The sequence below is a fragment of the Sciurus vulgaris genome (genome assembly GCF_902686455.1).
Source record: "Sciurus vulgaris genome assembly, chromosome: 11".
Taxonomy (NCBI): Eukaryota; Metazoa; Chordata; class Mammalia; order Rodentia; family Sciuridae; genus Sciurus; species Sciurus vulgaris.
The window spans coordinates 74,549,319-74,571,462 of NC_136472.1; the positions used below are offsets into that span (position 1 = coordinate 74,549,319).

Below are 22,144 nucleotides of genomic sequence, written 5' to 3' on the forward strand. Positions count from 1 at the left end.
TCCCAAATAAAACTAAGGTGGAAAGCACTGCATATTTGCAAACGTTTGCTGTTTCTTGGTGGGTTTCATTAAGTCTGGTGGTATGCTGTCGAAATTTAGGATGGATTAGACACCTCTGGCCCCCAAATACCTCACACATCTACACCTGCACCCCTGATTTTTGACACAGGACCCAAGATGGCATTATGACTATACAAATGCAAACTCTTACAATAATAGTCAAATTCATTAATAGGAACTTCTCACCCAAATGAAAACCACCAGGAGAACAATAAAACGGAAATGCTGTGGATTAGAACCTGGCTTCTCCTCCAATTTCCATCAGTGTGGAATGCTCACTTCCTGTTTGTTTGCTCTTAGGTCCTCTCCAGCGCTCCCCTATTTCACAGTAACCTGGGAGGGAACCCTAATAGGGCTAGAATGTGCAGAGGAGGTGGCACTGGGGGACTCAGCTCCAGTACCTGCTAAGGAGGATTATCCAGGCCCGCTGCCCCACCCCCAGCCTGCTGCTGTCTGGCTAATCCCACAGCAGGGGAGGTCCAGGCAGCGCTCTCCTCCCCTCCCCCACAGTCCCCAGGGGCAGGCAGGGACCATCCCAGGGTGCTGCTTATGGAAATATACCCTGACCTCTGACCCTTTTCACTGCCCTGTCAGGGGATAGCTGGCATTATTTTCACTTAAAAAACCGAGGTTCAGCACCATCAAGTGATCTACCCAAGGCCACACAGCTCAGAAGCTGTGGGCCAGGGTTTGAACTTAGGTTTGCCTGATCCTGTCTCTAAGATGACCCCAGGGTCCTGAGGTGACCATTTTCATGGGAAGGGGAGGATGAGACTCAGAGACGGTTTGCACCTTGCCCAGAGTCCCCCAGCCTACCAGGAAGGGAACAATCGAGGGATACCTATGAGGTCCTGGGAGGCTCCCTGGAGCAGGTGTGTGGGGCCAAGCTGCAACTCAGCCAGGGGGTTCAAAGGAAAACCAGGTCAGGCCCAGGTCCCCCTGACCTCTCCTCCTCCTTCCCTTGGGCAGCTGCTGGAGGCTGGGAGGGGGCAGGCACAGCCCCTCCCATTGCAGTCTGTCCATCCCCCCAGGGCGCCGAGACCAGGAAGCGCTCGCCCACACTCAGCAGCCAGTTCAAGCGGTCGCTGGAGCTGCTGATGCGCACGCTGGGGGCCTGCCAGCCCTTCTTCGTGCGCTGCATCAAGCCCAACGAGTTCAAGAAGCCCATGGTGAGTGGAGGGCCGGGTGGGGGGCTTTGGAGGGCTGGGCCAAGGGTGGACCAGGGTGGGGGGATGCAAGACTTTGTCGTCTTTGGGGAGGGGCAAGCACCTGAGAGCTTATAGAACTAGGCTCTCCGGCAGGTGCACTGGAGAGAGCCGGTGTCAGTCTGGGCTTTACCACTTCCAAGCTGGAGACACGTCACTTAGTCACTTTATACCTCAGTTTCCTCATGGATGGAAATGGGACAGATCACACCCAACCTGTGGGCATAGTCTGTGCAGTCACGTGTGCAGATTGCTGGGCACATAGTAAGCACTCAGTAAATGGCAGCCAGGGCTCATGCTCCTTTGAAGACCCCTCCCTTCAGCTCAACTACCACTTCCTGGAAACCTCCCCGGCTCCTCTCACTGGGATGGTCCTAATTTTTCACTCTTCTGATTAACATTTATTGTGCCTTTTCTGTGTAGGGAGCAGACCCTGTCCTGGGCTGGAGGTGTTCAGGAGGTTGAGGGGCTTAAGCCCTGCAGGCTGCCCCTGCGGCCCTCTCCTTTTACTGCTGGGTGGTGTTGTTTACCCAGAGCTGAGGCCCACAGGGTCTGGGGAGGGAGGGAAGGAAGGCCAGGGAAAGTGGCCCAGGCGGGAGGAAACAGGCTGCGGAAGCCTACCATCCGCACTCACTGTCCCTGTCAGGAAGTCATTTCCCAGAGTGGGTGAGGCCTATCCCTTTTAGGACCCAGGTTTGCAGGGGCCTGAGAGTCAGAGGGCTCCAGCAACCTCTCCCTTCAGTGCAGGTAGTCCAGGAGGACCTAGGCCAGACTGTGGGGCACCATCTCCCCTGGCCTTGGAATACCCCTGGAGCCCTCTCTCAGCCCAGGCCTTGATGGCTGTGGCCTGGACCTCGGCAGGGGCCTCCTTACTGGTCTCCTGCCTCCTGTCTGGTCTCCTGCCACCCACCACGCGTCCACTTCAGTGACATCATTCTCAGATGCCAATCTAATCTAGTCTGTCCCTGCTCCACACCTTCCCTGGCTCCCCAGACCCACCTTCCAGGCTCCACACAGCCCCTGCACCTGCCTTGCACATCCTGCCCATCCCCTCAGTGAGCCCCAGGGGCTGGCCCTGCCCTGCAGCCAGCACAGAAACAGCTTTATGAGTTAGAAAATGTGCCTTTTCTTAAGCTGGATGCAGTTCGCACGCCAGTAATTCCAGTGGCTCAGGAGGCTGAGGCAGGAGGATCGTGAGTTCGAAGCCAGCCTCAGCAAAAGTGAGGCCCTAACTCAGTGAGACCCTGTCTCTAAATAAAATACAAAATAGGGCTGGGGGTGTGGCTCAGTGGTCGAGTGCCCCTGGGTTCAATCCCCAGTACACCCCCACCAGAAAAAAGAAAGAAAAATGAGTCTTTTCTTAAGGCACTCTGTTGTCAGCAGCCACAAAGTTGTCTGAATAGCTGCTACTAATCTACGATGGCCACATGAAGGGTGTCCCCTGGACCAGTGCTGAGCACCCACTCCTGGCACTGTCCTGGGCTAACCTCTTTGGTCCCCTCAAAGACCCCCAGCAGGTCCTGTGCTTTCAGGTGTCCACTCTTTGAATTTGCTCACCCCACTCCAACCTCAGAATACCCACTCCTTCTTGTCCCTGAAGCCCCCTCTGGATCTCCCAAGGGTCATGAGCCCATGTCTCCCCCGTGCTCCCACATGGTACAGATCCCCACTGTGGGGTTCTCACTTCCGGCTGCTGTGTGGGTTTGACCTGCGGACCTGGGTCCCACGCTGGCTTGCCCTTTGTGTGCCGTGTGACCTTGGCCTCTCTAGACATTCTCATGGGGCTGCTCAAACACAGGGCAGGGCCGGCCTCCCCGCAGGAGCCTCACCTTGACATCCTTGGCTCTGCCTGGCAGCTGTTCGACCGTCACCTGTGTGTGCGCCAGCTGCGGTACTCGGGCATGATGGAGACCATCCGAATCCGCCGCGCCGGCTACCCCATCCGCTACAGCTTTGTGGAGTTCGTGGAGCGGTACCGTGTGCTGCTGCCCGGAGTGAAGCCAGCCTATAAGCAGGTACCAGGCCTGAGGTGCAGATGGTGGGAGAGGCGGCCCCCGGAGCTGCCTGAGCAAAGGCCCCAGATTCACATGGGTCAATGAGCTGAGCATGGCATCTGCTCGGCCAGCTCGGTATTGCTGAGAAGAGTGGGGGCTGGACAGTGGGACAGTCAGAGGGCTTCAGTGGCCATGGTGGTCATCATCTGACTTTGCTAAGGAGAAAACGGAGGTTTGGAGAAGGCAGGTCCCTGCCTGGGTCACATGACCAGTCAGGGCAGAGCTGGGAGGGTCCTGCCTCCCAGCCTTAAGAGAGATACGTGGAGGCCTTCCTGCTGGTGAGGCTGCCCATTCCCTTGTGCCCGCCAGGGCGACCTCCGAGGAACATGCCAACGCATGGCTGAGGCTGTGCTAGGCACCCATGATGACTGGCAGATTGGGAAAACCAAGATCTTTTTGAAGGTAAGCACACCTCTGTCCCCAAACTGCCTCGGGGGCTGTAAGCTCCCAGGGGTCCCCACAGAGTAAGTTGCCAGGCCAGGTAAGGCTGCCTTGGTGTCAAGGGGAAAGGAGGCTGGCCTTTGGGATCACAGTCCTGAGTGAGGCCTGACCTCAGGTTAGAAATGGAAGACGAGAGGGTCCTGGAATCAGTCCTGGCCCTGTGGTTGTCAGCCCAGGGACTTTGGGCAAGTCACTGGCCATTCCTCTCTTCCTTCCCTGTCTATACAGAGAGATGGACCTTGGGGGTGGTCTAGAGTGTATCTTGGGTCCTTTCCCTGACTCTGTCCCAGCCTCCCAGAGCACAGCAGCTGGAGTCCTGGCTCCCACAGGCCCTGGTGGCTGCCGGAGGGAGCAGGAAGCTGGCCTTAGGCGTCAGGGCCTCGGAGAGCTGCTGCGAGTTGGCCATGGAAGGACAGCTGCAGCGGGAGTGCGGGCTTCCTGGGCTTCCTCATTTCCATTTCCGCTGTGTTAGATTCGGGCTGTCCTGGGTGACAGGGTGGGGCTCCTGCCTGTGCCGGGGTGGGGCCCAGATGGCCAGGACAGCTGGCGGAGGGAGAGGAACCTCAAGTGGAGGGAGTCTGGGTCTGGTCTGATTCCTTTTGGGTTGAGGGGCTTGGCGTTAGTCCTGTCATTGCCCGGAGCCCTCCTGTCCTCACTGGATAGACGCGTGATATCCACCACCGCGCGTCCCACAGCTGCTGACTGGAAAGCACCCTCTGCCAGGCCTTTCTGTGGGGCTTTCATGGGCTCCTTCAGTCCTCCCCACATCCTGTGGGATAGGAAGCATGCCCATTTTGTAGGCGCAGAAAGGAGAAGTGAGTGTCCTGAGGTCAGACAGCTAGGATGCAGAGCACTTGGCTTCTAGCCTGGGGTTGTCAGATGACCAGCCCCTGTCAAGCAGAGGGCAGGCAGGGAGCACCGTGGCTTTTAGAGCCATGGAACTCAGAGGAGCATCATCCTCCTCACCTTTCTGGGCTCTTTTGAGAGGTCAAAGGTTACAGTCTTGTCCATTCACTTGTCCATTCACCCATCCTGTCCTTCCAGGAGCCCTGACTGAGCAGCTCCTCTGTGCTGTGTGTGTGTCTGGGATTATTTGGTGGATGTGGATCCCTTATGAGATTCTCACCTGCCCAAAGGCAGGGCCCCATCTCTCTGGCCCACTGTGACACTGTCCTCAGAAGCCAGCACAGCACGGTGCAGACATCCATTCATTCTTTCCACTGGAGTGAGGGTCAGGTCAGAAGCTAGCAGGAGGAAGGGTAGAAACGCCAGCAAGGGCCTGGATCAAGAAGGGGTTGACTGCTAGGGTGAGGAGTCCAGGCAGGGCCTGGGGATCTCGCTGGAAGGTTGCCTCTGGCTGCATATGAATTAGGTTCAGAGGGAGAGTGGTGGGGGCTGCAAGACCCCTGGTCAGGAGACTGCTGCCAGGGTTCCGGAGAGAAATGACAGTGGCCTGGCTAGGGTCCCCGGGGAGTCTGGCAGTGCGGTGGCTTGGGCAGAGATGGCCACAGGGGCCCTCCCACCCTGTCCAGTGAAATGATGCTTCTCTGCTCCACTGGTCCTGCGGGGCCTCTGGGAAACATCCACAACCCCTGAGGCTATGGGAGGCCACCTTGGGCCTGAGCCTGGGTGGGAGATTATAGGCACCACTGAGCCCAAGGCCTGGACCCCGCGTGAAGGAAGAGAAGCCCGCCTGGGAATGAGCTTCTGGCCCTGGAGGAGACATTGTTTGGGCGCTGCTCAGGAGCTCTGCCTTCCAGGACCACCATGACATGCTGCTGGAGGTGGAGCGGGACAAGGCCATCACCGACAGAGTTATCCTCCTCCAGAAGATCATCCGGGGATTCAAAGACAGGTACTTGCCCTGACCAGCTCCTGCCACCTCAGCCCAGGTGAAGGTGCATGTGCTTGCTTGGCTCACTCTGCTCCCATGTGGACACCAGAAACAGCTGCGCACACCCTGGTGCATACATGGAAACAAGAATATGTGGTTGGCATGCACACATGCTCACACAAACGGAGGAACGCAGAGATGAGACTTACAAATTTCCATCGAACCATGTAAGCCAAGTAACAGTACCCTTCTCTACGTGCATGTGAAGGTACACGAGGCCACGAGGAACGCTCACGGACCCTCAGTTCACATCCAGGCCAATGGAATTGCCCAAAGAGGAAATTTAAGATTTTATAAATTATCCAGTGTGTCTCATTTTTTATGTAAGGGACATGTGTATGCTTGTGACGATTTGCAAATGGGCAGGACTAACTTAAATGTGATTCAGCTCCATGCAAATCTAGGACCTGCCCCTTTTGCAGTTCATATGCCCCTTCCCCCCTCTGTATCCACTCACCTGTCCATCTGTCCTCTTCTGTCTGTCCCTCCTTCCATCCATCCATCCATTGATCTCCTTCCACCATAGCTCATTTGCTGCGGGTGCATCCAGGCACTTGTGTAGGCTCACCAACACGCTGTCCTTCACTCCTCTGTCTTTTCCTGCTGTCCACAGACACCCATCGAATGATAAGTGGTCTCTGTCCTCCAACAGGCTGGAGATGGCCTGCAGAAGCAGCCTACTGTGTGCAGGAGGACAGCACTGGGCTCCTCAGAGTCAGACAGACATGGGCCCTAGTCCCAACTTCAAGTCTCAGCTTCCTCATCCATATAATGAGGAAGTTAGATTGTTGGAAGCTCTTAATCTTTTACATTATTTTACTAATTTGTTCATACATGTCCTCCTTTTACAAGTACCTTTTGAATACCTGCCTTAATGGATTTATGTGACAAACCTATGAGGCAGGAAGAGTGGGCATTATCCATTTTCTAGAAAAGGATGCTGCAGCACAGAAAGGGTCTGTGTCTTGCCCAAGGTAACACTGTTGGGGTGTCACAGAGCTGGGGCTCTGTGTGCTGTCCTGATCCCAAGCCACTTGCACCCTGGCTGCCTCCAGGCTAGCTCTCTGCTCTAGGATTCACCCCATCACCCCTGCTGTTTCAGGTCCAACTTCCTGAAGCTGAAGAACGCCGCCACACTGATCCAGAGACACTGGCGGGGCCACAACTGCAGGAGGAACTTCGAGTTGGTGAGCCTCCGCCAGGGCTGCCCCAACCTGTCCTTCAATCAAAGTCCAGGTCTTTGGGAATGATTTGGTGGGTGGTGAGTACTCTGGGGTTACCAGAGATCTCTGAAGGGGCCCTCAGAGTGGCTGGGTCACATGGACCTCTGTGGAGCAGCTCGGCTGCAGCCTGGCCTTGGGAGGATGCCAGTCTGGAACTGGAGGCCTGTGCAGCGGAAGCTGCCACTGGTGGGAGCCTTCTGGGAGGGTGGCAGTCCAGTCTCTGAGTGCAGGGCGATATCCTTGCAGATGCGCCTGGGCTTCCTGCGGCTGCAGGCCCTGCACCGCTCCCGGAAGTTGCACCAGCAATACTGCCTGGCCCGCCAGCGCATCATCCAGTTCCAGGCCCGCTGCCGTGCCTACCTAGTGCGCAAGGCCTTCCGCCACCGCCTCTGGGCGGTCCTCACCGTGCAGGCCTATGCCAGGGGCATGATCGCCCGCAGACTGCACCGGCGCCTCCGGGCAGAGGTGAGGGCCACAAAATCCCCAGCACCCTAGCCCTGCACTAGGAGGGGTGTCCACTGAGGTGTGTTCTGCCTCAGGCAGACAGGTCAGCCATGGTGTTGGCCAACGAGGCTGAGGCCTATGGGAGACTATTGGCTACGCTGGCTCCAAGGACTGAAGAGCAGATCCTGCTTCCACATTCCCAGCCATGGCACCGCTGGGGCCCAAGTCATCCTTGTGAATCTTCGGGGACCCAAGCAAACCTGTTTTGGCTTTGAGATCCGACCTGATCTGGATCCAACAGATCCATTGCCCTGTTTCCCTATCTGCCAAATTATTTGTCAGTTGCTCTCAGTTCCAGAACCCAGGCTCAGAGAGAGCTGGCAGGAGGCCCCGTGACAAACACTGCACATGTTTTGATGTCCACTTGACTGTCCCTCTCCTTAGTACCTGAGGCGCCTAGAAGCAGAGAAAATGAGACTGGCAGAGGAGGAGAAGCTCCGGAAAGAGATGAGCGCCAAGAAAGCTAAGGAGGAGGCAGAGCGCAAGCATCAGGTGAGCTGGGAACATCTAGAACCTTCCTGGTCTGCTTGCTGGCTCCATGGCTTTCCTCCAGCAAGCCACTTGTCACCTGTCCGGCAACGCTTCTCCCTTCATTCAGGAGGTGTCCTTTCCGAGGCCCACTTGGTGCATGTCTCAGCTCTCACTGGGCCAGACAAGAGGCACCTTCTCTCATGGGGGGATAAAAAGCCTGAGCAGGGGAACAGCGCAGAGGGCCACGCATCCCAATATGGCAGCACCAGCCACAGTGCTACTGAACACCTGAAATGTGGCTCATCGGAATGACAGTACTGTGGGAAAGAGAGGCTAGATTCCGAACTCTTAATAGGGGGAGAAAGGGTTTAAGATACCTCAGTATTGTTTTTATAATACTGATTACATGTTAAGGTGATATTTGGTAAATATGAGATAAATAACATTATTATAATTAACTTCACTGATATTTTTTTTCTTTTTTTGGTAATGGGGATTGAACCCAGAGGTGTTTAACCATTGAGTCACATCCCAAATCCTTTTAAAATATTTTATTTAGAGACAGGGTCTTGGTGAGATGATTGGGGCCTTGCTAAGTTTCTGAGGCTGGCTTTGAACTTGCGATCCTCCTGCCTCAACCTCCTAAGCTGCTGGGATTATAGGCATGCACCACTGTGCCTGGCTTCTTTTTGCTTTTTAAAATATGGTTACCACTTATGTGGTTTACATCTTATTTTTGTTGGGTAGTACTTGATCTAGACCTCAGTCCCATGCCTGGGTTGGTGTGCAGTGGTCTGTCTCGGGGGAATTGGTTCCTGGCTGAGCCCTGAGGAATGGGCAGAGCTACTGACTGGGCTGCTCCAGAGGCCTCCCTGTGGCCCAGGGGTGCTGGACATCTATCTGCCTTGGACTGTGAGGTCAGAGCTGAGTGTGGCCAAGAGGGGGAAGCCAGGGGTATAGTTCTTCCCTGCACTCAGGAGGCCCTGGTAGAGGCTGGGATTGAGGCTGTCCCAACCTTGCATTCCCCAAGGACAGCTTGCTTCCTGAGGCTGTGGAACTGGGTGCTGACCCCACCTTTTATGCCTCACCCCAACCTTCAGGAACGCCTGGCCCAGCTGGCTCGTGAGGATGCAGAGCGGGAGCTGAAGGAGAAGGAGGAGGCTCGGCGGAAGAAGGAGCTGCTGGAGCAGATGGAGAGGGCCCGCCATGAGCCCATCAATCACTCAGACATGGTGGACAAGATGTTTGGCTTCCTTGGGACTTCAGGAGGCCTGCCAGGCCAAGAGGGACAGGCACCTAGTGGCTTTGAGGTACCAAACTGGGGACAGGGCTTTCAGAAGCCCCTACACCCCACTGTATGATGGTCCTTCCTCCTCTTGTGTGTGTCCACTTGTGTTAAAATCCACCTGAAGGGACTGGGGTTGTGGCTCAGGGGTGGAGCACTTGCCTAGTATGTGTGAGTTCCTGGGTTCAATCCCTAGCACCACATATAAGTAAATGAATAAAATAAAGGTCTAGCAATATCTAAAAAAATATTTAAACAATAAACAAAAACCCATCTGAAGCCAGGCAGGTGGTGCACACCTGTAGTCCCCGAGGCTTGGGAGGCTGAGGCAGGAGGATCATGAGTTCAAAGCCAGCCCTAGCAAAAGTGAGGCACTAAGCAACTCAGCGAGACCCAGTCTCTAAATAAAATACAGAATAGGACTGGGGATGTGCTCAGTGGTTGAGTGCCCCTGAGTTCAATCCCCCCCAAAAAAAACCCACCTGACCCCTCTGAGCAGAGAGTGGTGATGAGCTGGGTCCCAGACCCCCTCCAGACCCCGCTTGCCACGTAACCCTGGGCTTGTCGCTGTCCCTCCCCAGAGCCTTCTTGAGGACCTACTGTGTTTGGGCAGCAGACAGGACATGCAGAGTCCCTACCCTCCTAGAGGAGGAGGTGGCTCTGCGGGGACAGGTCGGGATGGCAATCCAATCTGAGTCTGCCCCCGGCCCTCCCACCTGAGGTCCACATGGCAGGGAACCCCTCTGTGTCCATCAGGACCTGGAGCAAGGGCGGAGGGAGATGGTGGAGGAGGACGTGGACGCGGCCCTGCCCCTGCCTGACGAGGACGAGGAGGACCTCTCTGAGTACAAATTTGCAAAATTTGCTGCCACCTACTTCCAGGGCACAACCACACACTCCTACACCCGGCGGCCACTCAAACAGCCGCTGCTCTACCATGATGATGAGGGCGACCAGCTGGTGAGGCCTGCCTGCTGCTGGGTCCCTGCTAGCATGGCTGGGCAGGGGCTGTGGGTGCTGCCCGGTGGTGTGTCTGGGTGGGCAGGGACTAGGTCTGACTGGAGTCTCCTACCTGGGGTGCAGCCTAGGGCCAGACCATGCAGGCTATGTTTCTCCGGGCCCTGTCCTCAAACCCCAGGCTATTTCCATGGTGTTAGCAATGTCCTCTGCTCTGGTTTTCTGACACCTGCGCTGTGCCCCAAGGCGGCCCTGGCAGTCTGGATCACCATCCTGCGGTTCATGGGGGACCTCCCGGAGCCCAAGTACCACACAGCCATGAGTGACGGCAGCGAGAAGATCCCTGTGATGACCAAGATCTATGAGACCCTGGGCAAGAAGACATACAAGAGGGAGCTGCAGGCCCTGCAGGGCGAGGGTGAGGTCAGACCAAGGTGCCCCCCGTCGATGACCCTCCCAGGCCAGCGGGGAGGGCCGCCTGGCCTCAGTGCCCTCAGCAGAAGGAGCGCCCTATGATTTGCCCCTGCCTCACCTCCCCCACCCCAGCCTCCTCTCTCTACTTATAGAAGCAAAAGTGTGAGGTTTTATCGACTGTGAAGTGATGGTCGTAACCACGGGGCCTCATGGCAGAGCAGATGGGCTTTACTGTTGAGTCAGCTCCTGCAGCCACTCCTCGGGAGGCCTGGGGCGGGTCATTATGCTTTCCCGAGTCTGTTTTCCCAACTGCCAGCTGGCTGGTGCGGGTGGGGGGGTGCAGGGTGGCAGTGTGGGTGTGTCTTGTGTTAGTGCGGAGGTGAGATGATCCCATGGCACAGCCCCGCTGTCAGGTGGTCTTGACTCTGCTTTCTGCCCAGTCCTTGCCCTTGACCCCTGTTGGTCCTGCAGGCCCAGCTACCTGAGGGGCAGAAGAAAAGCAGTGTGAGGCATAAACTGGTGCACTTGACTCTGAAGAAGAAATCCAAACTCACAGAAGAGGTGAGAGTGGGCCCCAGGGCCTGGCAGCCCTCAAGTAGTGCCTTAGGCTGCAGCTGACTGAGCCAGGAACCCCCAGGAGCAGGAGCAGGAGTAGGTGCTGCCTATCTTTAGGGGCCAGGACAACATGGTGGGCGGGGCTGGGCAGACAGGAGTGCATGGAAAGGGCGATGAGCTCAGACTGGAGCAGGGGTCAGGCAGCGCTTCCCAGAGCAGGGATCAGAGCTTGGAGCATCTGTATGGTGCATGGTGCAAAGGGGGACTTCCCTGGGGGCGGGGGACTTCCCTGGTGGCAGGGGACTTGCCTGGGGCATTTGATCCAAGGGCCTTTCAGGTGGGTGCCTCTCTGTGGCTGAGGGTTCTGGCAGAGCATCTGCTCTGCTGAATGCTCTGAACTCACTCAGTGGGTCCCCTTATCTTCTGAGCATTGTCCTGGTTCCGGGGCTAGTGGGGGCTGTGTCGGACAGATCCAAGCCGTGGCGTTCACAGCTCGGGCCAGCTCCCCTTCCCCCTCCTCCTTGCACACACCTGAAATTCCCCCTTCCCTTTCCTGCCTGGGGATCTCCTCTTCCGGGAAGCCTCCCTGACCCCTAACTGCAAAGTCAGCGGCTCCTGCTTTGCCTCTGCCCTTGTCCCATCCCCGCCAGAGGCAAGGTTCTAGACTTGTGGGCTCAGATTTGAATCCCAGCTCTGTCCTTGGTATCAGGGGAGCCAAGACAAGAAAATGCCCACTCCACAGGGTCCTGGGAGGAGGGCCCCTGGTGGCAGTGGAGGTGCTCAGGACATGCAAGAACCTTCCACGGCCCTTCCTATCTGGAACCCATACTCCAGCTGCCCACCTCTCCCTCATTGCATCTGGGCAGAGTGTGGGGCTGCTGCTGTGGGCCCACAGAGGGGACACTCATGTCCTAGGAACCAGGTCTGAAACTGGCCACCCTGGGGTCACAGGCCTGGGTGACTGTGTGGTTGGAACCCAGGGTATACTCTGGTGCCAGAGATGTATGAGGGAGCCCACCCCAGAGAGAGAGAGGTCCCATCCTAGCTGAAAAGTCCTCCCTGGGTGGAGGTTGGGAGCAGGATGTAAGGAAAGTTCAGGAGAACCATCTTCACAGAAGTGGAGGTGCCAGGTCAGGGCCCCCAGGCCATGTGTGCAGCTCTTGGCCCAGCATCTAGTCTGCAGGGTGGGGGAGTGGCAGCAGCAGCATCAGTGGCAGGAGCCCAGCTCCTCTGCCTGCTGCCTGGATCTATTCTGGAGACTGGGCAGTTTCAGGTCCCCAACTTCACCTGCCCTGGCTAAGTGTGTCCCCTTGGCCCAGGTGACTAAGAGGCTGCATGACGGGGAGTCCACAGTGCAGGGCAACAGCATGCTGGAGGACCGGCCCACCTCCAACCTGGAGAAGCTGCACTTCATCATCGGCAATGGCATCCTGCGACCAGCACTGCGGTCAGTGCCTGAGGGGCACAGGGAGGCCACGAGGGGGCGCCAGGCACCTCCCGGGCAGGGCTGGAAGGATTTTGGCAGCTGGGTTGTGGCCTCATCACCTTAGCAACAGATGAAGCCCAAAGGCCTGTGTTTGACTCTGCTGCTGGCTGGTTGTGTGACCTCAGGTTCCTGGTCTCAGCCTGTTTTCCTTATCCGTAAAGGGGATAATGGTGCCCACCTCCTAGGCTGGTGGGAAGCCAGAAAGACAAGAAGTGTGTAAAAGACACGGAGCACAGTAGGCCCTCAGTAATTGTAGCTAGGACTATTGTTACCTGGTTTCAGGGTCACCGTGGCCAGCATGCCTGGCGACCCTGCAACTGTCCCCTCCCCTGAGGCCAGAGAGCATTTCCCTAGTCCCCAGTAGTTAGGGATGTGATAAGAAGACCTGGGAGTCACCAGGAGCAAGTAAGGGATCAGCCCAGCTAGGTGGGGTGAGGGTGGGCAGGCTTCTCCACCTGGAGCAGCACAGGACCGGGTAAGGCGAGCTTGAGCCCATAAACTGTTGTTTGCTATTGCGGGTGGCCTGTTGGGGCAGGGGTCAGCCCCATTTTCCTGATGAGAAAACAGATTCAGAGTGGGGAAGAGATTTGCCCAGGGTCACTTGGCCTCCCAGACCTCCTGCCTTCCAGGAGAGTCTCCTTCCATTGCTTCCCAAAGCCAGGTACTGCCTTGCTAGAGGCCACTGAAGGCACCCCTCCAGGAGGGAATGGTAGCCACCCAGTCTTCTCACTGCCACAGCCTCCAGAGGGACATGCTGGGATGCCTGCACCAAGAGTTGGAACTAGAGTTATATTTGTCTAATTTTAAGAATTGCTCTTTGTTCTGAAAAAAAAATTTTTTTTTTTTTTTTGTACCGGGGATTGAATTTAGGGGCACTCAGCCACTGAGCTACATCCCCAGCCCTATTTTGTATTTTATTTAGAGACAGGGTCTCACTGAGTTGCTTAGTGCCTTGCTTTTGCTGAGGCTGGCTTTGAACTCATGATCCTTCAGGCTCAGCCTTCCGTACTCCTGGATTACAGACGTGTACCACCTCGCCCAGCTGTTCTGAGATTTTGATCTCTGGAATTTTGGCCTTTTTTTTTTTTTTTTTTTAAATACTGGGATTGACCCTTGGTCCTCACACATGGCCAGGCAAGAACTCTACCACTGAGCTGCACCCGCTACCCGGTTTTGGATATCTTAAATGACCTTTGTTTTAGGAAATGGGGTGGTGTGTGTAGGTATACGTATGGGTTTTAGATGTTCTTATCTTGTCATGATAAAAAGTTGGCTACTTCTTGAATCTAAATTATATTGACTCACGATCACTCAAAATTAGGGAGCCTCTGAATTAGATCAACCCTCCTCCTGCCCAGGGCTGTCCTCAGAGAGCCAAGAGTCACAGTGAGCGCCCTCTGGTGGCCAGTGCGCCACCATGCGCCCACCCTCAGCCCTGAGCAGGCAGGCTCTCTTAAAGACTTAGAGACCTGAAGAAACGTTGCTCACAACAGCAGTGACCATCACAGCTGCCCTTTAAGGGATACTCCCTATGTCAGGCACTGTGCTGGGTGCTTTATATGCCTTGGCTCAATCCTGAAAGGATTCCTTTAAAATGAAAACAAAAATTACTTTCATTATTTTCATCTTATGAAAATAATAGCCACCTAAAATTCAAACATTACAGGAATGCATCCAGAGAAGTTAGAGTCCCTATTCATCCAGCCCCAGGTGCTTGACTGGTTTCTGCTCTACCAGCTGCCGTTAGTAGAAACCGTCCCTGATTATGGGCTGGGCTCAGGGAATGGAAGCCAGCAGCCTGGGCCAGCAAGTGGGTCAGAACCAGGCAGGGGCAGGCTGTGCTTCTCTTCAGCATGGCCACCAAGGGCTGTGGCTGCTGTGCCCAGAGCAGAGTATGCACCACCCTCTGTATGGCGGGCTCTGGATTGGAGTTAGGAATGTGCTTCCTGCCTGATGATTCTGTCTCTGAAGCAAGACCCTCTTCAGTGGCTCCCTAGAGCATTGGCTCAGCCTTCCCCACCTGGCCCCACCCTGCCTCCTCCTGGATGGTCTCTGGCAAGTCGGACAAGACAGCTCTGTTGCATCACACCTGCTGCTGGGAGGAGTGGGGCTGGGGCTGTTCCTCTGAGGCGGTTCCCCTCCTGTCTAGGGATGAGATCTACTGCCAGATCAGCAAACAGCTCACCCACAACCCCTCCAAGAGCAGCTATGCCCGGGGCTGGATCCTGGTGTCTCTCTGCGTGGGTTGCTTTGCCCCCTCTGAGAAGTTTGTTAAGGTAGGGGAGGCCCCCAGGTGGAAGGGGAGCTGGGCCCTGTCCTGGTGTCCAGGGGAGAGAGCAGAGGAGGAGGCTCAGCGGGGCCTGGTGACCAAGTCCCACCCGGGGCCTCTCAGGCTTCACCACCTCCCACCCAGACCCATCCTCCCTGCTCCACTGCCCAGGCAGTGACCACTTTGTTCTGCCACCACACCCCGCCCCCAGCCCCATTCTACTTAGCCTGAGTTGCTCAGGAGGGTGTCCTAGGCCCTCTGCATATGTGACTTGGGACGGGCACTTCAGTTCAACTTGGCATCAGGCCCTGGGTGCTGGGGACGCCAGCCTGATGGTGGGTGCTATGAGGGTGGAGAAGGTGGTGGCACCAAACAGGGCCCTGTAGGACAGTTATGCCAGGAACAAGGAGGAGGCGGTGGGGTGGGGTGAGGCTAAAGACATGGTAGAGAAAAGTGGGCTGGGGTGTGTGGTTTTCTTGCCAAGCTACAGTACATATCCTGAGGCCAGCAGAAGCCCTGGCTAGAGAGGAAGAGTGTGGGTGCCTTGAATGGCAGGTCCCAAGTGTGGGCAGGGGGCTGAAGGCTGCTGGAATGGTCCAGGTTGGGGAGGCCCAGGGAGGCTGGTTGGAGGCTGCCTCATTGGGTCCCCTGTCTGTAGTACCTACGGAACTTCATCCACGGGGGACCTCCTGGATACGCCCCATACTGTGAGGAGCGCCTGAGGAGGACCTTTGTCAATGGGACTCGGACGCAGCCGCCCAGCTGGCTGGAGCTGCAGGTGTGTCCCGCCCCCAGCACGCAGGTATTCCGTGCACCCCAGAGCCCCAGAAACGTCCCCTGCTTTGGGTTCTGTTCCTCAAGTGCCCACCATCAACTTCTGGAGTCCCAGGCCCATCAGAACAGAAAAGCCCCCAAGGGATCAATTACTTTATAGCAAAATGACGTGGGCAAGAGGGGTTCCCTCTGCATCTCCAGGGTTCTGCCAGCAACCTGGGGATGGGGATACTCAGCTTGCAGGGACTCACGGTGTCCTTATGGAAAATGAGGACAGAAGCCCGACCTGTAGCAATGTCCAAACTCCCAGCCCCAGGCCTGGCTCAGGGGCCTTGAAGGTCCCATCAGGGTGGGCTGTGCAGCAAGGGCTCCTTGAGCACCTATGACAGGGACAGTGTCCTAGTGAGATGGCAGGGGTTTGGAGTACAGGGCAGATCCCATCCAATGGGAACAGGGAGCCAGAGTCCTGAGAGGGTAAGCTGGTCTGAAGTGAAGGAATCCCCCAAACTCTCTGGGGTCACTTCCAGGCCACTAAGTCCAAGAAACCCATCATGTTACCCGTGACATTCATGGACGGGACCACCAAGACCCTTCTGACAGACTCTGCGACCACAGCCAAGGAGCTGTGCAATGCGTTGGCCGACAAGATCTCACTCAAGGACCGCTTTGGGTTTTCCCTCTACATTGCCCTGTTTGATAAGGTAAGGCGAAGCCCATCACCTCCTGACCCCACTCTGCCCATCCAGTGCTGCCACCTCCTGGCTCAGGTGACTTCATGGGGGACTCTAGCCCGGGGTAACCCTGGTTCTGCCTGTCTCATTAGGACAAGTGCTGGGAGCGCTCATCAGTCACGAGGGCCCAGGTGGAAGGGACCCTCCCTTGGTGCTGAGAAAGAACAGGGCCCAGCCGGGCAGCAGAGCCCATTGGCCGCCCTTCCGCACGGCTGCTGTGCTGTGGGCTGGGGAGACGCTCTTCTTCAGCAGCAGCATGAGCCCGTCTGGCTGGGGCCTGCAGGCTTCTCGGGTGCTTTCTCCTCCGCCTGGCAGGTCCAGGGACAGAGCCTTGTGGTGGACAGTCTGCCTGGGGTTTTCTCTCCTGTAGACACCTCCTGTGTTTTCAGTGACAGTTTGTCCAAAAGTTTCACAAAAGACTTCTACTAGGAAATGGGAGCTCCTACATAACTGTGCCCCTTACTGAGGCTAGAAAGTCAATAATTTGGGGTGCCAGCTCAGAGCCTAAGGCTGGATCTGGGGGTCCCATTTGGGTCTGCCTCCTGGGGGACCCAGGTAACATCCGCTTCTCTCTGGGTCTGTTTTCCATCTGGACTAGGACCACAGCTGGTGGCCCCCTGCAGTCCTTCCCTGACTCCATGCCTGCCCACCCTTCCACCTTCCCTTCTGTGCCCACAGGTGTCCTCCCTGGGCAGTGGCAGTGACCATGTCATGGACGCCATCTCCCAGTGTGAGCAGTATGCCAAGGAGCAGGGTGCCCAGGAGCGCAATGCCCCCTGGAGACTCTTCTTCCGCAAAGAGGTCTTCACGCCCTGGCACAACCCCTCGGAAGACAACGTGGCCACCAACCTCATCTACCAGCAGGTGGTGCGCGGGGTCAAGTTCGGGGAGTACAGGTGTGAGAAGGTGAGTGAGAGCAAGTCCTCTGCTCGGCCCACAGACACCTGTTTTCCAAATCTGGGCCAAGTGCTACTGTCTGTGACCTATCACCAGCTAATGCTGAGGGTGGCCGGGTTGCCATTGGACCTTCTCCAGGCTTCTGCTGGACTTAACACTACCTGCCTCACAGGAGTTGTGAGGATGAGGTAAAATGACAGGAGCAGGGACTCTGAAGAATATACTGAGTTCCGCCACTGAAAGGTGTCCCTACCTGCTGCAGTGACCGCATGGTACTGTGTCCGTACTACTTCAGGACACGCTGGCCTTATGGTTCTGAGTTAGTCTAGCAAACTCTACTCTCAGTGGGAAACAGATTCAGTTCTTTATACCAGAATTTGCGAATATGTATCCTTTTATCTCCTGAGGGCTGGAGCAATGTGGTTGTCTTGTTTTGGGAGACGTTACCGGAGCTGCCTATGGTACTTACGGTGCCGTTGGAGACGGCGATGGAGGGATGACGATGGACACGAGGAGGACGTGCTTGGTGGTGGAATGGCGGAGGGAGTGATGGTGGTGTTGGTGCTGGTGGCATCATTGGTGGTGATGATGCTGTTGTTGGTAGTGATGACGTCGGGGTGTTGGCGACGATGGCATTTACTGTTGGTGATGTCGTTAGAACAGTCATGTCAGTGACTAAAATTCTGAAATGCTTCAAACGCACTGGAAAATACTAATTGCCTTGAAGGCCCTCAAGAGGCTTTCTCTGTTGCCCATGCTGCTGGAGCCCTGGGGAGGCCCAGGTAGACAGCGCTGGATGCCATACGCCAGTCCCAGCAGAGAAGGGGCAAGGGCTCAGTGCACCCCTGGTCTGAAGCTGTGAGCAGAGCCTGCTGCTGGTTCACTACTTTGGCGCCCCCAGCTGCACAGCGATGGCGATGCCCCCTCGCTGATCTCCAGTGGTCCCAGCTCTCCCCTTTTCCAGGACAGGCTCAGCCTCTCCTTCTTTCATCAGCCCCAGTTGCTGTAGCACAGGGCTGGGCGTGCGGTGGCTGGCCCACTCCTGACAGGCTGACTGGTCTCTTCAGGTCAGTTCCTAGGCCCCTGGGCAGAGTCCAGCACAGAGCTAGTGGGGCCCAGGAGAAGGCAGGGGTGTGGTGCTCGAGAACACCTCAGCAAATCAGTGAAAATGCAGGGTGCCAAGGGCAGGGCCCCAGAACTGCAGGAGCAGGGCCAGGACAGCAGCCTGGAGGCTTCAGGGGTCTGGAAGGGCAGAGGGTACTGGGCCACGCACATGACCGAGGTCCCCTCCCTCAGGAGGATGACCTGGCAGAGCTGGCCTCCCAGCAGTACTTCGTGGACTATGGCTCTGAGATGATCCTGGAGCGCCTGCTGAACCTTGTGCCCACCTACATCCCTGACCGCGAAATCACACCCCTGAAGACGCTGGAGAAGTGGGCGCAGCTGGCCATTGCTGCCCACAAGAAGGTAGGAAGGCATCAGAGGACCTGGACGAGGGGGAGGAGTGAGCAATCAAGGCAATCATGCTCCCACCTGGCATCTTCTGTTTGTGGGGCTGCAGGGTCAGGACCTCCCAGGGTCAGGACCTCCTCACGCACGTCACCCCCGTGGACGTGGGTTTGTGTGGGTCTTCTGTTACCAACTATTTTGGACAGTTTTTTTTGTCACTGTGACCAAAAAACCTGATAGGAAAACACAGAAGAGGGAAAGATCACTTTGGTTCATAGTTTGAGAGGTTTCGTTCCTCTCAAACTGGCCAACTCCGTAGCTCTGGGCCTGAGGTGAGGCAGCACATCATGGTGGAAGGGTGTGGTGGAGGAAAGCAGCTCAGGACATACCAGGAAGCAGGGGGAGCGGGGAGAAAGAGAGAGAGAGAAAGAGCACTCCACTCACCAGGGACAAAATATAGACCCCCAGTGACCATCTCCTTCAGCCACACCCTAGCTGCCTACAGTTATCACCCAGGAATCCATATCAGTGGTTAATTCACCGATTAGGTTATACCTTCAATAATCTAATCATTTCAACCCTGAAATTTCTTTCATTGTCTCACACATGCACTTTTGGGGGACACTGCATATCCAAACCATAGCAACCACTCTGGGCTGGGTACCAATGACCCAGAGAAGAATCAAACCTAGTCCCACAGCTTCTCGAGAGAATCCCGGGGGCCATGGGTCTTGTGGGGGCCTCTCCTGGTGTCACATCAACTGCTTATGGTGCCATGCTTCCAAGAGGGACCACTCGGGAGTGGAGGGAGTGCCACAGGTTGCAACTAGGAAATGTCCGTCATTTTCCCTAAAAGAATGCCTCCCATCTTCCTGTCTGGGGAATGAGGTATAAGCCTCCATCACACCCCCTGCTTGCTGCCGCAGGCCTGTGAACAGATAGAAGCAGTTCCCCATCAACCTAAGGAACTTGCCTGCCCAAGTAGAGTAGGGGCATCCAGGTGGGCTGCGGGCACTGACTGCTGGCAGGGGGCCTATCGGCCTCTCATTTCCAAGATCCTTGCTGTCCCAGAGGAGACTTGTTTTGGCACATTAGTTATTGGAGGGTTCACAGATGCTCTCATCCCCTGCACCCAGGCCTTCCGCTCACGGAGCCCCACGCTGCCCTCCATCTGATCTCACACCTCTGTGCTTAGCTCCCTGCCAGGCCCGCCTGTCCCTGAACATCCTGTGCCAGCTTCTTCATCCAGGCCTTGGTTCTCCCTCCCCTCTGGCCCCTCCAGAAGAGAAGTGTCCCTGCTACCCCTCTGTTTCTTAAGAGATAAGCCCATTCTTTTTCCTTGACCATCTCTTCTCCCTCACCCTTGGCGACTGTCCAGTTGCTGAGGCCTGTCCATCCTGCTCCCCAGATAGCTACAGTCCATTCTCAAGCCCCATCCTCTGCCTTCCCCAGGCCGTCTGTGTTCATCCACTGGGGCAGGCGACACATTCCGGAATAGCTGCTGTTGTTCATGCTTTCGTTTCACTTTGGCGCTGGGCACCATGTCAAGGCCCGCAGGCACAGCCAGGAGAGGGACAGATGTGGTTTCTGCCCTTTTGGAACTCTTGACTGAGCCGTGTCTCTCCCCTGGACAGCAGCTTCCTGGTGTGTGTGTCCCAGGGCCCTGGGCCCTCACAGGGGGACAGATGTGAATGACTCTGTGGGGTGGAAAGGCTGTTAGTTGGCTGGATCTGCTGTAGTGAAGTACCACAGGCTGGGTGATTGCAATGACAGACTCTGCACCTCCGTTCCAGGGAGGAAGTGCAGGCTGGGTGTTGGCAGGGATGGTTTCTACGGAGGCTTCTCCTTGCTCGCAGGTGGCATCTTCTCCATGTCTCCTCATGGTCTTTCCTCTGTGCTCATGCGTGTCTGTGTCCAATTTCCTTTTATAAGGACACCAGTCGCTGGAGCAGGATCCACCCTACAGATGGCATTTTAACTTCCTAGAGACCTTATCTCCAAGTATGGTTACTGGGGCGTTAGGACTTCAACACATGAATTGGGGCGAGGCCTGAGGCGGGGCACATAATTCAAACAGTGAAATATTTCTAAAGCATTTAATTCTGAAATAATTACAAACTTCCAGAGAAGTTGCAAGTTCAAAAACTAGACTGGTTGTGTACGTTTCATCTGGACTCAGCCACGTTAGCTCTGAGTCTCTCTGACATGTGTACGTTTCGTCTGGACTCAGCCACATTAGCTCTGAGCCCCACATGTTGTTATTTTTTCCTGAACCATGTGAGATTCACTGGCAGCATGGCGCCCCTCGCCCTGAGTGCCCACTCTTCCTGCCACTGGGTCTCGTCCTCTCCGAGGTGGAAACGGGACAGATTGAGGCTGGCGCACACCACTGTTCATCCTTGTCTGTGTCTACATATTGTCAAAACCATGAGTTCATTCTGATCCTTCCAATTCCACTTTGACACCACAGAGGTCTCCCAGGGCCTGGGGGACATGTTTGGAGTACACAGCACTAGGGCTTCCGTTCCTTGCCCGGGCTATTGCAGTCGTCCTCACCACTGGCCTTACGACTGGTCTGCAATCCCTCCTCTGTACCTTGACCTTTATAAGGCCTGGTTTCTGCTGTACTGGGAACTCCTTGGGGGTGGCACCCATGTTTTCTCTGTGTCCCAGGACCTACACAGAGGCAGTGCCACACAAGGGCTCACTGATATCGACTGGATAAGAGAAAGACAGGGTGGTGGGGGTGCTATGGACAGGGTGAGGCCTTGATGGATGCACAGGAGGATGCAGTAGCCCTGGGCCACCCCTGGCTAGCGGCAGAGACATATGATTTCTAGAACTTACATATTGCCTTCTACCCTCTTTCTCTCTCTATCTACTCCAGGGGATTTATGCCCAAAGGAGAACTGATGCCCAGAAGGTCAAAGAGGATGTGGTCAATTATGCCCGCTTCAAGTGGCCCTTGCTCTTCTCCAGGTTTTATGAAGCCTACAAGTTCTCTGGTAAGCCCTGGTCTCCTGGTCTCTCGGTTCATGGCAGAGAAGGGAGCTCAGCCCAGCTCCTGTCAGCAGACTCCTTCCTGCAGGGTGCCCGCTCTTTTCAGGTCATGCTATAGAGTGGTCTTTCATCCCTGTGGTCCAACAGTGACTCCATGACACATAGTAGGTGCTCAAGGTGCACTGGGTTGAACAGCTGGATGAGGACTGGAATCACTAAAGCACCTCACATGTATAGAAGAGGGTGGCCCAGAACGTGGGTGGGCCTGCTGTACGAAGCTGTCTCCCTGAAACTGAGTGTGGGTGTGCCTGGTGCCAACTGCACCAGCCCTTTGCTCAGCTGTCCTTGGGTCATTACTGGGTGCCTGCTCCATGCCAGGCCCTATGCTGATGCTGGGCTTCATGGAGTCACCAGATGTCAGGACCACAGGGAACCTTGCGGGACTCAGTTGTCCAAGCCTGCATCCCACCTTGGC

The 22,144-nt window shown here is 56.0% G+C and overlaps 1 protein-coding gene across 5 annotated transcripts in view; it reads left to right on the forward strand.

Moving 5' to 3' along the window:
* Nucleotides 1-22,144, forward strand: part of MYO7A (myosin VIIA) — an 82,351-nt gene that overhangs the window by 37,337 nt on the left and 22,870 nt on the right. For all 5 annotated transcript variants that reach the window (XM_079103979.1, XM_079103982.1, XM_079103983.1 and 2 more), the window contains 18 exons: nt 1,092-1,229; nt 3,122-3,280; nt 3,629-3,721; nt 5,521-5,615; nt 6,757-6,841; nt 7,124-7,342; nt 7,766-7,873; nt 8,953-9,162; nt 9,894-10,097; nt 10,341-10,517; nt 10,980-11,069; nt 12,383-12,510; nt 14,699-14,825; nt 15,477-15,596; nt 16,120-16,293; nt 17,002-17,229; nt 18,517-18,687; nt 21,557-21,674. In XM_079103979.1, the coding sequence (XP_078960105.1) occupies nt 1,092-1,229; nt 3,122-3,280; nt 3,629-3,721; nt 5,521-5,615; nt 6,757-6,841; nt 7,124-7,342; nt 7,766-7,873; nt 8,953-9,162; nt 9,894-10,097; nt 10,341-10,517; nt 10,980-11,069; nt 12,383-12,510; nt 14,699-14,825; nt 15,477-15,596; nt 16,120-16,293; nt 17,002-17,229; nt 18,517-18,687; nt 21,557-21,674 (2,644 nt within the window). The remainder of the gene's footprint in view (nt 1-1,091; nt 1,230-3,121; nt 3,281-3,628; nt 3,722-5,520; nt 5,616-6,756; nt 6,842-7,123; nt 7,343-7,765; nt 7,874-8,952; nt 9,163-9,893; nt 10,098-10,340; nt 10,518-10,979; nt 11,070-12,382; nt 12,511-14,698; nt 14,826-15,476; nt 15,597-16,119; nt 16,294-17,001; nt 17,230-18,516; nt 18,688-21,556; nt 21,675-22,144) is intronic.